At 39.4% G+C, this 16,394-nt stretch overlaps 1 protein-coding gene across 3 annotated transcripts in view; it reads left to right on the top strand.

Moving 5' to 3' along the window:
• Positions 1 to 207: 207 nt before the first annotated feature.
• The window catches only part of LOC127566546 (neuropeptide Y receptor type 1-like), a 35,571-nt gene continuing 19,384 nt past the window's right edge, over positions 208 to 16,394 (top strand). The window contains exons 1-3 of one of the 3 annotated variants that reach the window (XM_052008976.1): positions 208 to 330; positions 11,091 to 11,164; positions 12,233 to 13,045. In XM_052008976.1, coding sequence (XP_051864936.1) covers positions 12,350 to 13,045 — 696 coding nt within the window. In that variant the 5' untranslated portion in view covers positions 208 to 330; positions 11,091 to 11,164; positions 12,233 to 12,349. The other 2 variants (XM_052008961.1, XM_052008968.1) reach the window with 2 other exon arrangements.

Here is a 16,394-nt window from a genome sequence, read left to right as displayed (position 1 = left end):
TGTGGGTCTCACTCGCCGAAGCCCGGCCGGTGAGATCATCCGCTTTCCTGTAGGCGGCAGCAACAAACCAGAAGATAAAACAATCTTGCTTGACAGCAGGGAATAAAAGATGGGGCGGTTGGGGGTGGTCTGGCACATGGGGTGGGTGGGTGGAGGAGAATTATTTTCTACTTGGGACTATATCTCGTAGTTCAGCAGGGATTCTTTGCTTCAATAATGAACAGCCATCCCTCGATCAGTCTGCTGAGCCAACCCCTGGCGGCTGACACAAAACAGCTTGGACTGCCTGTGTAATGTGACAGGAGCTGAGCTCTGAGACCCGCCTCCTCCGTAAGTAATAAGGGAGCAACTCGCATTGATGAATTATTCACAAAAGAACCGGGTGCAAGAGCAAAAGGCAGGTTCAGCTGTGCATAGGTGGGTTTAGTTCTCTTTTTCTTCAAAACCGGGTTTATTAACATCGCTGTTCAAAAGTATAAATAGATATTGAAAATTATCTTTTTTTAAAAAAATATATCGACTCTGAATATGTTATTAGAAAGCACCGTTTCGTTTTCTGCAAACGAATAGCCAGTTGTTTCTGGGCAAAGTATGTCGGAAATGGTTCAAGTATTTGCTGCGTTGTACCTTTGTCCTGCCAGTGAAGGGAGAGACCTGTTTTTTATCAAATAGAAAGCAGTCCTTTCTCCCGGGCAGTGCCATTGTAGACTAACCACTGCGCGAAACGCCCTCAGTTCAATGGAACCACGCAGAAACTTTTACACCGCACAGTTAGGTTGTTACTTTTTGAGTTTCATGAGTGGATTGGAATATGCCATTAAAGTATATTGCAAGCAGTGATCTCTGTAGACGAAACTTCCCATGTAACTTGTTTAAATTATTTTGTTTCTATGTCGCGATGTTTAGTAATAGCAATCGTTTTACTTAAATAATAGATTAAACTATAGCTGGTAAGCATTTTCTTTGGTTTTTATGATTTTACATTATTGGAGAAATCCAACGGAAAAGAGATTCGATGTTCCCTCAAAACTCCGTGCCTAACAGGTCCGTCTGTGTGTTGGACAGGACAACCGATGCAAAGCTGTGTGCTTGTGCCTTATTGTTTTAGTGCTTGTGTTTCCTTCTCCGTCTGTCTCCCCGTTGTATTGTTCAAATGGATGCCCCATGTTAGACACAAGATTAAAATGTGAGAGGCGTGGATGGTTGTGGAAGAGAAGGGCGAGTGTTAGAGCGAATGTGACGGGAGCACGGAGAAATGAGTCGGAGAGCGAAAAAGACGGAAGAGTCAGTAAAGAGGGGAGCTGAGCCCCAGTTAACGGGAAAGGGGTGAGAAAGGTAACTCAGCCAAAGGGAGAGAGTGATGAGCCAAACTACAGAAAAGTGGACGAAAGCGGCGGAAGAGAGTGGGGTGAAACAGGTGAAGCGTGAATTTATGTGTGTCTGGGAAATTGAGATCAGGTCATTTCTATGCGGTGGGCGGAGGAGGGGGGGGGGGGTGTGGTTTGTAGAGCAAACTTGAATTTTATCTGAGTTATCCTGGCATAAGGGAATAACACTGCAGCTGCACAGATCTGCACCGCTGATTTTCAGTCTGTCAGTGTGCTCATGATTGTCTATCATTTCAGCGGATTATATCATTACCTGCCGGGATTTATGTGGTGCTTGTGCGTTATCTGTACATTAGTTTGAGAGTTAATTAGTAAAAGTCAAAACTAAACTAAGCCCACAAGCAGAAACCCGATTGGTTTCTTAACCCAACCACGGTCACCAGTCTTAAACTAATAAGCTTGACACATTTTATGTAAACATTTTACAGTTGAAAAAAAATATTTTAAAAATATTTAGCTCCTCCGCACTGTTGGGAACCAAAAATGCCCTACTGTATCAATTTCGAGTTAAGAATAAATACCTTTAACAGGGATTTAAAGCAGACTTAGAAAAAATGTATGTAAAAGAGGACAACACTAAATTTATTTAAATATTTATTCAGGATCCTGATGATAAGGTTCTGAGGATGTTGGATCTTTGTTATTATTGCTCAGGTCTCCCATCTTTTCTCTTCCCCTGCTCTTTCTTTGATGCTTCTCATGTTCTGGCCAGCATAAGTAAGTTTTTTTTTAACTCAAACACTTTTAGTTTTACTCTTCTCTTTGCACTGATTTTTGCATCACTTTTCAGGGCTGCCGGGAATCTTAGGGTTCTTTCAGGCTGAGAGCCATGGTGTGGGTCAGGGCTACCCAACTCAAAACAGTCAGAGTGCTTTGCACTTAGTCCCAGAATCAGAATCAGGTTTGTTATCACTGACATATGTCGTGAAATTTGTTGTTTTGCGGCAGCAGTACAGTGCAAGATATAAAAATTACTATAAGTTACAAAAATAAATAAACAGTGCAAAAGAGGAATAACGAGGTAGTGTTCATGGTGCCATGGACCGTTCAGAAATCCGATGGCAGAGGGGAAGAAGCTGTTCCTAAATCATTGAGTGTGGGTCTTCAGGCTCCTGTACCCCCTCCCTGATGGTAGTAACATGAAGAGGGCATGTCTCAAGGTATTATTTCTGTTATCCTACTAATGAACCCAAGTTGCTATGATAACAATGTACATAACTCAACTTCAGCGCGACATCTTAAAGGCCCATTAAAGTATTGCCTAGACACTGGAGTTAGCTGCACAATACAAGGGAGGTGGAAATGGACTTCGGACACAACAAGGCTGCTCCAAGCTTTATTGACTTCTCAGGGAATGCATTGCGGAGGCTGTAAGGGCCAGCAAGGACATCATATTCCGTGGCCATGAAGTGAGGAGCAGCTTTGCAAGGAAGTGTTGCCGAAGGGTGAGGTGGGACTCCGCAGCCGGTGGTCTCTGTTCCTTCATTCGATGCTACAGGTAGTTTAATGACCTCATCGTTGTCAGGGAAGATGAGCACAATGGCACATCCACCTACACCCTGAATGTTATAGTCATCCAACTCCCCCACTCTGCCTTTTAAAGTCTACTCCAGATCATCATTCCCACAACAATTCAGTGTGCAGGTGCACCTATTCCCTTCTGTCTTTGCACTTCCTCACATCCACATCTATCCAATTTCCAACAACGTTCAAGCTCATCCTATGTAAGGAAAGTATCAGTGGCTGTTTGCAGGACTGGTTTATGATGGGGGAAGTTAAGAGGAAGGCAGTTGGAAGCTGTGGGTGGTGCTGGTGATGGTAAAGGGATTTGCATCTGGATGCGGCATAGCTGGACTGACAGAGCCCAATACTGAGTTTAATTTGGTCACCTGGGCAGCAGAGTGTACCACTGCTCTTGCTTTGACTGCAGCTTCTTTCCCTTCCTCATCCAAAGGGGTCTGCCAACTCCAGCTTGTGCCTCCACTGTACTGTGCAGTGTCTGGCAGACAAGCATCGCTTTGGAGACCTCGGCTGGTGTATTGTGAAGGGTGCCAGGAGGACACCGACAACATACTGATCCTCACTGAGATTTCCTGGTGTGAAATGACTGCCATTGTCCTGCTTCTGTACTTCAAAGATTGGGTTCCTGCAAGCCATGAGTAGAAAGCATATTTAACTTTCTGACTCGTAATTGCTAGGCATGCCTTTACAGTTCTTCCAGGGTGGGTTGGAAGATTATGGCAAGCCCTTCTATAACCCCTCACCACTTTCCTCCTTGCGTTCCATCTGGACCAGTAACTTCCTCATACCTCCTGCTCATCGATTTTTACCTTATCCATTATCTCTGCTACCTTCTTGACAGTTTCTTCCTTGGTAAAGCAGGACTTTCAGGAAAAAAAAGCAGCAAACTGCTCCTCACAATCCTGCAAGTGCTGCGGGAGGGAAGGATCAACAGGGAGCTGTGACACACACTTGTGCCTCCAACTCCAATTGCTGTGCAGTAGGGTGAAGGGTTTATATGTATCACTGTGTACCCAAAGACTGAGCTTCTTCATGTGGTTGATGAGGGCAGGGTGGTTGATGTGGTCTGTATGGACCTTTGATAAGGTTCCATATGGGAGGCTGCTCTGGAAGGTTGACCGCATGGAATCCAGGGAGAGCTGGCTGATTGGATACACAGTTGGCTTGATGGTAGAAAGCAGAGGTTGATGGAGGAAGGTTGTTCCTCGGACTGGAGGCCCGTGACTAGTGCTGTGCCTCAGGGGTCGGTGCTGGGCCCATTGTTGTCTGTCATTTATATCAACGATTTCGATGAGAATGTATAAGGCATGGTTAGTAAACTTGCAGATGACACTAAAGTAGATGGTATAGTGGACAGCGAAGAAGGTAATCAAAAATTATAGGAGGATCTTGATCAGCTAAGTAAGTCAGCCAAGTTTAATTCAGATAAGTGTGAGGTGTTGTACTTTGGAAAGTCAAATCCAGGTAGGACATTCACAGTAAATGATAGGCCCTGGGGAGTGTTGTAGAACAGAGGGACCTAGGGGTTCAGGTAAATGGCTGGCTGAAAGTGGAGTCACAGGTAGACAGGGTGGTGAAGAAGGCTTTTGGCACGCTGGCCTTCATCAGTTAGGGCATTGAGTATAGAAGTTGGGAGATCATGGCGCAGTTGTACAAGATGCTGGTGAGGCTGCACTTAAAGTATTGTGTTCAGTTTCAGTCACCCTAGTATAGCAAAGATGTTATTAAACTGGAAAGATTGCAGAAAAGATTCACAATGATGTTGCCTGGAATCGAGGGTCTGAGTTATAGAGCGAGGTTGGACAGGCGAGAACTTTCTTACTTGAAACTTAGGAGACTGAGAGGTAATCATAGAGAGGTGTATAAAATCATGAGGGGGCATTCATAGGGTGAATGCATTCGGTCTTTTTCCCAGGGTTGGGGAATCAAAAATCAAGTTGGGGCATAGGTTTAAGGTAAGAGGGGAAAGATTTAATAGGACCTTGAGGGGCAACTTTTTTGCACGGGGGGATGGTATGCATGTAGAAGGAGCTGCCAGAGGAATTGGTTGAGGCAGGTACAATAACAGCTTTTGAAAGACAATTTGATACGTATATGGATAGAAAAGGTTTAGAAGGTTATAAGTCAAGTGCTGGCAAATGGGACTAACTTAGATGGGCATCTTGGTCGGCATGGACTAGTTAGGCCAAAGGGCCTTTTTCCATGCTGTATGACTCTATGTGTTTGAGGAGGCTCAGGATGTCTTCAAGATCCTTGCAGCACACCGACAATGAAATGAGGTCATTCTACTACTGGTTGTCCAAGTGACCATCATTTTGTTCTTAAGGACCTTACCAAAGCTCGTAAATTATATCAACTTGCCTGTGATAAGTGCAGTCAGAATAACCATTCACCCAGACTTATGACTAGTTTGCTTTCCTTGGCTCACAGGAAATCATGGACGGCACACACATGATGATCAAGACACCCATCAGAACCCACTGGACTATTTGTTCATGAATTGGGTCTTCCCCTCATCAATGTGCAACATACAGAGATACTTATGCAGTTGTATGCAAGATTTCTCAGTAGTTGCCCTGATGTCTTTCCCCTGATCCTTTCCCACCCGCAGGCATGGGTGTGCAGAGTAAAATTTCCCAATTTGTTGATGACATAAAGTTTGGAGTGTTCTAAGAATTGAGGAGTAAGAAACTATGAGAAGATGCAGATAGGCTGGCTGATTGAGCAGAATAGTGGCAGATGAAATTTAATACAGATTACTGTGAGGTGATAAACTTTTGCAGAAAGGATGAGAGACAATATTGACCATGCGACACAGTTCTAAAGAGTGTGCAGGAACAGGGGATTCTGGATGTACAGGTGCTTAAGTCCTTTCAAGTGGCAAGACACGTTGAGAGAGGTTAGCAAAGTAGATGGGGTCCTGGGATTTATAATTAGAGGTACAGAGTACAAAAGCAGGGAAGTTATTCTGTGCCTGCACAAAACACTGATTAGGTCACAACCTCATTCACCCCTGGCCACCACAGTCTAGGAAGGATCTGAAGGATCTAAAGAGGGTGCGGAACAAATTTATTGGAATAGTTCCAGGGATGAGGAGTTCAACTCAGTACTTGAATTTTCATTAGTTTCTATTTTAGGAGCTCCACTCCCTTTTGCACTTACCAAATTAAGTAAACATATGATTAACCTTATTGTTAAACATACAATACGAATATGGTTTCAATTTCGTAAATTTTTTGGATTGAATAAATTTAATCTATCAAGTCCCATTCAATCTAATTTTTTCTTTCATCCATCCAGAGTTGACTCAGCTTTTTCCATATGGAAAAGGAAGGGAATAGTATGTTTTTGTGATTTATTTATTGATAAATGTTTTTCATCTTTTGAACAATTGTCTAACAAATACTATTTGCTTAGATCACACTTTTTTCGATATTTGCAAATTAGAAATTTTTTAAAAGCTACTATACCCTCTTTTCCCACACCTTACAAAACTGAAATTACGGAAAAAATTTTTGGTTTTAATCCTTGTCAGAAGGGCTTGATAGCAATAATTTATGATTTAATTATGAAAATTCGTTCAGAACCATTGGACAAAATTAAGAATGAATGGGAAAGTGAACTCCAGACATCTTTACCTACAGAGACTTGGAAGAAAATTCTTCATTTAGTTAATACATCTTCAATGTGTGCCAGACATTCTTTGATACAGTTTAAGGTAGTTCACAGGACCCATATCTCAAAAGATAAGCTAGCTCATTTTTATCAACATATAAATCCTATATGTGACAGATGTAAATCGAATGTGGCTTCTTTGACACATATGTTTTGGTCCTGTCCTCTTTTGGAAAAATATTGGAAAGATATTTTTAACATTATTTCAAATGTATTGAAGATTGATTTACAACCTCATCCTATCACTGCAATCTTTGGTTCACCAAGGATAGAATCTGGCCATCTATCTGCCTCCGCTAACCGTATGATTGCCTTTGTTACATTAATGGCCAAACGATCCATTTTGCTTAAGTGGAAGGATCCAATACCCCCTACTACTTTTCAATGGTTCTCTCAAACTATATCATGTTTAAACTTGGAAAAAATTAGGAGTGGTGCTGTTGATCCTTCGCTTAAATTTGAGGAAGTTTGGAGTCCATTTATTCAATATTTTCACATGATACAGATCCCCTTTTCATAACCTTTCAATTTGGAGGAATGGAGTTGATGACATAATATTGCTCTGTTTCTATTGAGAAATTTTAGTCCAGTTTTTTTTTCTGTTTGCTTTGAATTTTTTTTCTTTAGCTTAGTTTGGTTTGATATATTGTTTATAATTTTTCTTATTGTTTTGGGGATTTTTTTTCTTTCTTTTATATTTTATAATAAATCTTTTTCTTTTATATTATATTCATTCACTAACAGATCGTTGGATCTGCAGATTTTTTTTATACTTTATTGTCCTTTATGATTATCCATGTCGTGATTGTTCTTCTGATCTCTTTGTATGACATGTATAAACATTGATATATTAATCTGTATTAATTTTAAAACTAATAAAAAGATTGAAAAAGAAAAGAGGAGTTCAACTATGAGGTTAGATTGGAGAAGTTGGGATTGATCTCCTTGCAGTGAAGAAGGCTGATAGAGGTATAGAAGATTGTGACTTGTTTAGAAAGTTTAAGTGGAGGGAAACAACAGCAAGATGCTGGAGGAACTCAGCAGGTCAGGCAGCATCTGTGGAGAAAAGCAGATGGTTAACGTTTCTGGTCAGGACCCTTCTTCAGGAGGAGATCACAAATCAGTCTGCTTTTCTCCACGGGTGCTGCCTGACCTGCTGAGTTCCTCCAGCATCTTGTTTTTTCATCTAGATTGCAGCATCTGCAGTCCTTTGTTTCTCTCTTAAGTGGAGGGAAATTCTTCCCATTTCCAGAACTGGAGGGCATGGATTAAAATTTTTGGCAAATGGGGATATGAGGAAAACTGTTTTACTCATTGTTGTTATTGATCTGGATTTTACTGCCTGTAAGGCTGGTGGAAACTTAATCAATCAGTACCTTCAGAAGAGAGTTGGATAGGCAGTTGAGAAGGAATAATTTGCAGTTCTATGAGGAAAGAACTTGGAATGAAACCAATAGGATTGCACTTCTAGGAACTGGCATCATTATGTGCCATAACTATTCTATGATATGATTCCATGATTCAATGTTGTTCATTTTGACCCTTTGCTCTGTGCCATTGAATCACAGAATGAGCATCACTCACAAACCCTGCAAAGTGAATTGAAAACGTTTGGTGCCTCCAAAGTTTAAAGTTTGAACAGTAAACTCCAAACAGTAAAATTTAGAAACTTAACTCAGATACTGACACAACATCCGGCTAAAGTGTACTGAACCAGGTCCCAACAGGGAGAAGAATGCCTCTGACAGAGTCACTCAAGAAAGCAGCAGTGAGGCCACAGTATACATTGACTGATTTGTCTGCCCCCGTGATCTCCTCATAGTTTCACTGGTAAATTCCAGGAAACTCATGGAACCCATGCAAAATGTAATAGGAGTCAAGAATTCCCATTACCATCACTCTTAATGAGCAATTGTCATATTGAAGTTGGCAATGGTCTATTGCAAGGAGGTTTTCAGTCTGCTCCTGAATGCAGAAGTTGTTGTATTAGAGACAGATTTCTCAGTTGTCATCTTTTTTACATTTTAATCCCGTCCCACCCACCATCTGCCCCCGCCCCAACCAACTGAGGTTGTTTTCAAATTCGGCCTCCCGCAAGATTTTTTCATTACTAGTACCTTGTTTCAATATTTGGTCTGAAAGAAGTGTGACAGTTTATTTGTCTAGAGTTGATTTAAAATAAAATTTGACATCAGGAAACTGATTTGTAATTTTTATCTTCCTTCAAGAAGCAAAATAGAATATCCAAATAAAGTGACATCTTCATTTTTAAAAATACTCTTAGGAATTTGAGTTACAATAAATGATTACAATAATGATTACATTTTTGATTTGAGATCCCACTATTTAATATCAGCACTTGTTTATTTCAACAAAAGAACACCATTTCAGAAAGAGAGAGCAAGCAATACACTTCTCATCAATATGTATAACAGATAACATTTAGAAAAAAGGATAGAATGGAACTCAAGAAAATCCTATCCAATATTTGACGTCATCCCATGGTATTCATAGCTGCCATCCTTTATATGGAGCACGTGACCTTCCTCACCCACTTCAGGCTCCCAGTATTGACTTTGCTGAATGATCAATGGATTAATCGGTATTGTGGCTCTTAAACTGGGTACATGAATTGAGATCCCCCTACTCCTTCAGAATTGCAAGAAGCAGTTGCAGAGGACACGCGCAGCCTGTGGTACATAAGGTATAATGTCTTGGAGAAATTCAGAATAGCCAACTCAGAATTTATATGTCTCCTATCTGATATGCCCATTGTACTTAACATCATCAAATTCATTGAAACAGACCATGATCAAAACATATTAGGATATGAAATAGTTACAGTTCTAGTGACAATGTAGTTGAAGAATATTAGATGGAACCAGGCAAGACAGCGAAAGAAATTGTGGGAATCAATACTCGATGGTTTGTTGGACTGAAAGGCTACAAATTGTAAATTCTTAACTACAGCTCACTAAAGGTATAAGAAACAGCATAAAATAGAGCTGCATTCAGAGTTTTAATCCAGTACTTTGGAAGTCAAAGAATGTTTAACATAACATTTAGGATATCAAGATTTAAGATGCAACGCTAACTGGAAAGAACTATCCTTCCCCCAAGCTTACGGAACCCAGTCTTGCTTTGAGTTGTGGATCAAGTTACTAACACCACTCTATAACTAATTTCTAACAACAATAACAACTTCCATTTACGCAGCCATTTTAATGCAGAAAAACATTGCAAGCCACTTCACAGAGACACAATTAAATTCAAATGGATACAAGTCAGGAAAGGAGATAATGAACAGACCAGATCCAGATATTGGACTGGATCTGGGCAATGAAGAGAGATTCATTTAAACTCTAGTTGGGGCTTATATAGCTGAGGGTGCAGAAAATTCGAGGTAAAGGAATGCATACACTAAAGCCAGGGTCAGAGAATGAAGGGTTCTGGGCAACCACAGAGTGAACAGATTACAGAAAAGAGACCAGGAAAATATTTAGATAAACAAGAATGGGACAATTTGGGGAGCAATTGAATTCAACAAAAAAAGGACTAATGCATGAATGAGACTCAGTGGGATAGTTTTAAGGATAGCTGGGATCTGGATATGATAAAATAAGTATGTATATCAGGAATCCAATGGGATATAGTGAATATGAAACTGGAAAGAGAAGGTCCTTGTGATGGAGAAGATTTGTCTAGCGACGGGCAAATACACAAAGCCCAGGATCTCCCAGCATCGTGAAGAGTGGTGATCAGTAAGTGAATCTGAGATTGGGATTGGAGGAAGGAAGTAGTAAGAGTGAAGATTAGTGAAGTGGTGAGAGGAGTCCTGGGGGAGATATTGTGGGGCACACAACTGGGAGAACAGGGAGGAGGGAGATGATAAGACTTGGGGTGGAATTGGGTTGTCAGTTGTGTTACTGATCAGGGTGGTCATCAGTTAGGGTGGAGGGGAGCATTGAGGGAGTCAGGGGAATGACTGGAGACTGGGTCAGTATGGGGGGGGGAAGGAATGTTCAGAAATGGGTGGAGAAGTGTTTGGGAAATAATTATGGGAGTCACGGAAATATGCAGGGATGCCTGAGGATGTTGTAGCCAGGGATCAGTAACAATAAAAATTTATTCCTACCTGGAAGAAGATGGTTATCTGAGACTCCCTGGCAGTGTTGCAGGTAAGGATAGGCATTTTAGTTAATGATAGTGCTTTAATGACAAAGCTTAATTCTTCTCTTAACTATTCTGTAACTACCAGTGTCCCTCCAGGAATTGCTTTGCTTCATTCTGCCACATCATTACCTCCAGAATCCCATGATCATATTTAATATAAAATATATTAATCTTATAAAATGATATCAACTTTATATATAATACTACTCAATGACCTCTGACTGCTTCATTGATCAATCAGTGCTGTTTTTGAATTAGGGTGTGGGGGCAAAATTTGGCTTGTGATGTCAAAATGTATGTAGCCTGTTTAACATCGCTGTGAATCTCCAACAGCCTCTCTACATAGCTGTGCCATGAACATGAAGGACCTGAGTTTAAAATCTTCCACCGCAGTCCCAGTGCACAAGGTACCCAATCACAATTTCATTTCTTTTTAAATCCTATCGCATAGTGCTAATATCATTCTGTCATGCAACGGAACAGCAAGGTCATGAAGTCCAGATATCAAATAGCTCCTGGTATTGCAAACAATTTTGTGTAACCCGAAGCTGGTGTCTAGGTCAGATGGATAGAATTGGTGGCAGGATTGGGCCCATGGGCAATGATTCATCTGTGACAAGAGGCTTATAGTGGCGAGATTTGAGAGGCGAGGGGAGGTAGTGAAGCAGCAGAGTTCTGCGTCATCAGCATGTGTGTGGAGACTAACCCTGTGCCTTTTGATATGACTCTGAAAGGACACCAGGTACCTAAGAAGAAGGACCTGTAGCAAAAAAAAATAATCTTATAAAATGATGTCAAATTTAGATAAATAGTATTATATATAAAGTTGATATCATTTTATAAGATTAATATATTTTATATTAAGTATAATCCTCATGGGATTCTGGAGGTAATGATGTGGCAGAATGAAGCAAAGCCATTCCTGGAGGGACACTGGTAGTTACTGAATAGTTAAGAGAAGAATTAAGAGAGGCAGTCCCACTAAGTTAATTTTTTGCTTGAGGGCCTTCCTCTTCCATAGCTAAACCAAGGAGGATAGGTTGCAGAGGAATAATATTTGCATGTATTCTGTATCAACAAAGGTTTCATATGCCTTCATAAGCAAACGACAGTTCAAAATTTCATTTTTTAGGAGATATGTTCATAAGTATCATTTACCTAAATGTTCCCTGGAATCTCAGCTTACAAACCTTATGTTGCCAATTAACATCTAAACCACAGTATTAGACGTATGAAGATAATGTTATTTGATAAGAATATCAGACCGCCAGGACCAAACATGTGCTGCTTAGATTTTAGTCCCAATTACTTGATTGCTGGATCCTGTTAAGTAATTAAATGTCAGAATGACCATATTTTCTCTGTGTTCCAGAGTTAGATGATTGCAATTGTTTTCTTTTGATTCTGCACAGTTCATGTTATTTGAGATTTATTTCATTCGCTGTATTTGTGGTAATATTTATTTTCAATTATAGGAAGATTCATACATATAAGAAAACATGGAACTGACGTGAAATGTGAAAAGAACGTCCTTCGCAGAACACGACTTTGCCAAAGTTTTCATCGTCCACAGTGCACTGTTTGCAGACAGAATGGATGAGATCGCTGTTTACACTGGAAATCTTTCCATTCTCTTTAACATTTCTAAGAGAAATTTTACCTTTGATCATTTTGACCATTGTCATTCGCCACCTGCCATGATTTTCATATTGGCTCTGATTTACAGTGCTATCATCATCTTTGGAGTTTCTGGCAATCTGCTTCTAATCGTTATCATAATGAAACAGAAAGAAATGCACAATGTTACAAACATTCTGATTGTCAACCTGTCAGTCTCTGATCTACTCATCAGTATCATGTGCTTGCCTTTCACTTTTGTCTATACTTTCATGGACCATTGGATTTTTGGTGAGGTCATGTGTAAGCTGAATTCCATGATCCAGTGCATCTCCATCACCGTCTCCATCTTCTCCTTGGTGCTGATTGCTGTTGAGCGCCACCAGTTGATAATCAACCCCCGTGGTTGGAGACCCAACAACAAGCATGCCTACCTAAGCATTGCCATCATGTGGATAATGGCTGTGCTTACAGCATTGCCTTTCCCACTTTTCCACATTCTAACAAACGAGCAGTTCCAATACGACCCTAAGTACTCAGAGGAATTTGCCGGAAAGTATTTGTGTTTTGACCAGTGGCCATCAGAAAACCAGAGGCTGGTCTATACCACGTGTCTTCTGGTATTGCAGTACTTCGCACCGCTCTGCTTTATATTCATCTGCTACTTTAAAGTAAGTGAGAAGAAGTGTCTAGATTTTGTGATGATCTGGCTAGTTTACATGTGATCAGAGTTGGTTTGGTTTTGAATCCTATGTTTTGGCTTTCAAGCTGTCGATTCTGGATCGGCTGACATATTTCTATACAATGTCACTCTGAAGTAGTTTCAAAATAATGCTAACGTGAATCTTTGAAGACATTGGCAGAAGGTTGTCATGAGTACTGCCAGATGGAACTGTTATCAAGCGCTCAATATATCCAACCAAAATTTTGGCTTAATGCAGCTGTTTACTCGTTGCTTAAATGTGTTAAAATGATGATAGTGAAAATGCAGGTTGAGTATATAGATTCTTGCAAATGCATTATTTGTTTAAATTGGAATGCCTGGTGAGCATGCCATAAGTTTGAACTAATCTATGTGAGTTATGTGAAGCCTTTGCTACATTCAAGTAATTTAAAAAACATTGTTATAATACTAATAATAAGAATTTTATTTAAGAAATATGTGGGTGACAACTATGTTAGGGCAAATTTTCCAAATCTGAATTGGAATTGCAATGTTAGCTGACATTTAAAAGTACATAAATGTAGCAAGAGTGAAAGAAAACCGTCTGTGATGATTCTTTCCCTGCTTTCCAATTATGTTGTAAGATTACTTGCAGCATTTTCACTAATTAGATATAACTGAGACTATTTTCTCACATAGAATGAAACTGTCAAAACTGTCCAAATGGACCAAATTGTCTGTTTCTATAATGTAATTTGTTTATTTTTTTAATTTCTTTTTTCACTCAACAAGACAATCAGCATCCGTGGAGGGACAATGCAATGTTTGGTGGAAGTGTTAACTTGTTTCTTGACTTGCTGAATGTTTCCTGCATATTGTGCTTTAAGATTTCCACCGTTAATAGTTTATCACAAGCCGTAAGTTTTCTGATGGATTGACTGAGGAACAAGAGTAATATACTTGCTGTGATCCTAGCAATTTTTGTCACTGACTTCCTAATCAGATTACTTAGTGCTATCACATAAGGATGCTTGTAAATAGTGGTAACTTTCCTAGCTATTAAAATAGCTTTAAATTCTCACAGAAAATAATGATCAAGATCTATAATGCTGACTTTATTCAGGTTGATTAGCTATATGCAGCTAAATAATTATTTGCTATATTTCTTTGGTATAAATATGCTAATATTTTCTGATAGGGATTAACCACTGGCATACTTAATGTCATGGAAAAAGTTCATATGTCATTATTTCTTACAAAATCATAACCCTTGTCTTAATTTTAAAAGAAATTTTCTCTTATTTGTCTCAGATCTTTTTAACACGATACCAATTGGTTTACACTAAAGTAATTTTATGCACCTCCCACAGACAATCTAGAGAGAGAGAAAAGCTTGTAATTTTGTTTTCCCAAAAGCAGTGAGTGATAGAATGACACATTTCAGCTTTTTCATAAATCTAAAGAGAACGCAGGATCAATTTTTTCTGTAGGAAATCAAAGAAGTATGGAAATTACCCTGAGGTTATTGTATGAATGCTTAATATATTTGAATGAAATTCCTTTCTGTTTTTATAACAGAGACATTAATTTATTTACAATAAACAGGCATACATATCTTTTAAAAACATAGACACAGGAATTTGTATCCCTGTTTGTGCATTTAATATAAGTAGTTAAATATTTATAATGAGAATATTATTTGTAATAATGTTAGGACACATAGATTTTTTTCAAAAATGGCACAATTAATGTTGATGTCCCATAGAGTAAAAGGTATATTTTTCAGATTGTGTTCCAAACCATGCACTGGAATGCCTGATGGGCACTGAAGAAATAAATCAAATTTGTATGATTTGTTGGCCTCCATGTGCAAATTCTTGATGTTTGCTCTCAGCATTCAAAGATTTGCACCAGCCACATGAATCAGCATTAAATCTGCCTTTCATTGTCAGCCTCCTGGCTATTTTTAGAGCTGTCTTTCACCCTAAAAAGGACACAATCATTTTTTTAAATAACTGCATTAAATATTTAATTAACAATCATTAAAGTGTTGTTAAGGTCCTATCATTAAGGTAGAATCATTCGTAACACATATGATGAAGATATTGAGGTGTGGAAAGGCCAGCAAGGAATACACCTTAAGTAGCCATGGAGTTGTTTTTAAATCATAAAATTGTAGAAATTACTACAGAGAGATTATTCTACCTGTTGTTTAGGTGTCAGAGTTATCTCTTTAAGAGGAACCACCTTTTTCCCTACCCCCTCTACAATCTCTTTAATAATATGATGAAACGTATGATTTAACCTTACAGTAATTCTTAACTGCAGTGTTTTATATTGTGGTGAATGAGCAATTTGATTTGTTTAACGTAACAGTCATTTACTGTGACTTTGGAATTGAAAATCGAACACAACTGATTACATTCTGACAAGTATCTTGAGTAGGAGCAGCACTGGAACAAAAATGAACAATTAGCTTTTCTGTCACAAAGGAAACTCTCTAATCCTGGCCTTTTCAATTCACAAGTTCAGAAACCATGGAGAGCTGCAGTGCCCAAATATTGTCAAGATGCCAAATGTGCTACTATTGGACTTAGCGCAATTCTGTTTTTAACTTTCTTTTAAAAGAACTTCATTATCATTCTTTTCATGAATTCATTTCTTCATTTGTTTTGGTGTGATTAACTGAAAGCAGTTTAATTAGAAACATTCTACCAGAGTGGAAACAGGTCCTTTAGCCCACTGAGTCTCTGTCAACCATCAAGCACCTATTTACATTCATCCTCTATTATTCATATTTTATTCTTTCCACATTCCCTTCAGCTCCCCCAGATTCTACCACTCGCCTGCACACTTGGGGCAATTTTACAATGGCCAATTAAGGCCAACCCACGTCTTTGGGATGTGGGAGAACATAAGAACGTAAGAAATAGGAGCAGGAGTAGGCCATCTAGCCTGTCGAGCCTGCTCTGCCATTCAATAAGATCATGGCTGATCTAGTCGTGGACTCAGATCCACCTACCTGCCTTTTCCCCACAATTCATAATTCCCCTACTATGCAAAAATCTATCTAACTGTGTCCTAAATAAATTTACTGAGGTAGCCTCTACTGCTTCTCTGGGCAGAGAATTCCACAGATTCACTATTCTCTGGGAAAAGTAGTTTCTCCTCGTCTCTGTCCTAAATCTATTCCCTCGAATCTTGAGGCTAAATCTTGCTCCAAAGTCCTGACTCCTGTGAGGTGAAACTCACAGCACAAGCACAGGGACTCACGTCATTTCACATCTCCCACTCAAATCTATCTCCAAGCCTTGACTCCTGCAAGGTGAAACTCACAAGCACAAGCACACAGACTC

Source organism: Pristis pectinata, chromosome 2 (assembly GCF_009764475.1).
Source record: "Pristis pectinata isolate sPriPec2 chromosome 2, sPriPec2.1.pri, whole genome shotgun sequence".
NCBI classification, from domain to species: domain Eukaryota; kingdom Metazoa; phylum Chordata; class Chondrichthyes; order Rhinopristiformes; family Pristidae; genus Pristis; species Pristis pectinata.
Note: the sequence above shows the minus strand (reverse complement) of the source record. Positions and strands in the feature narration are given on the sequence as shown.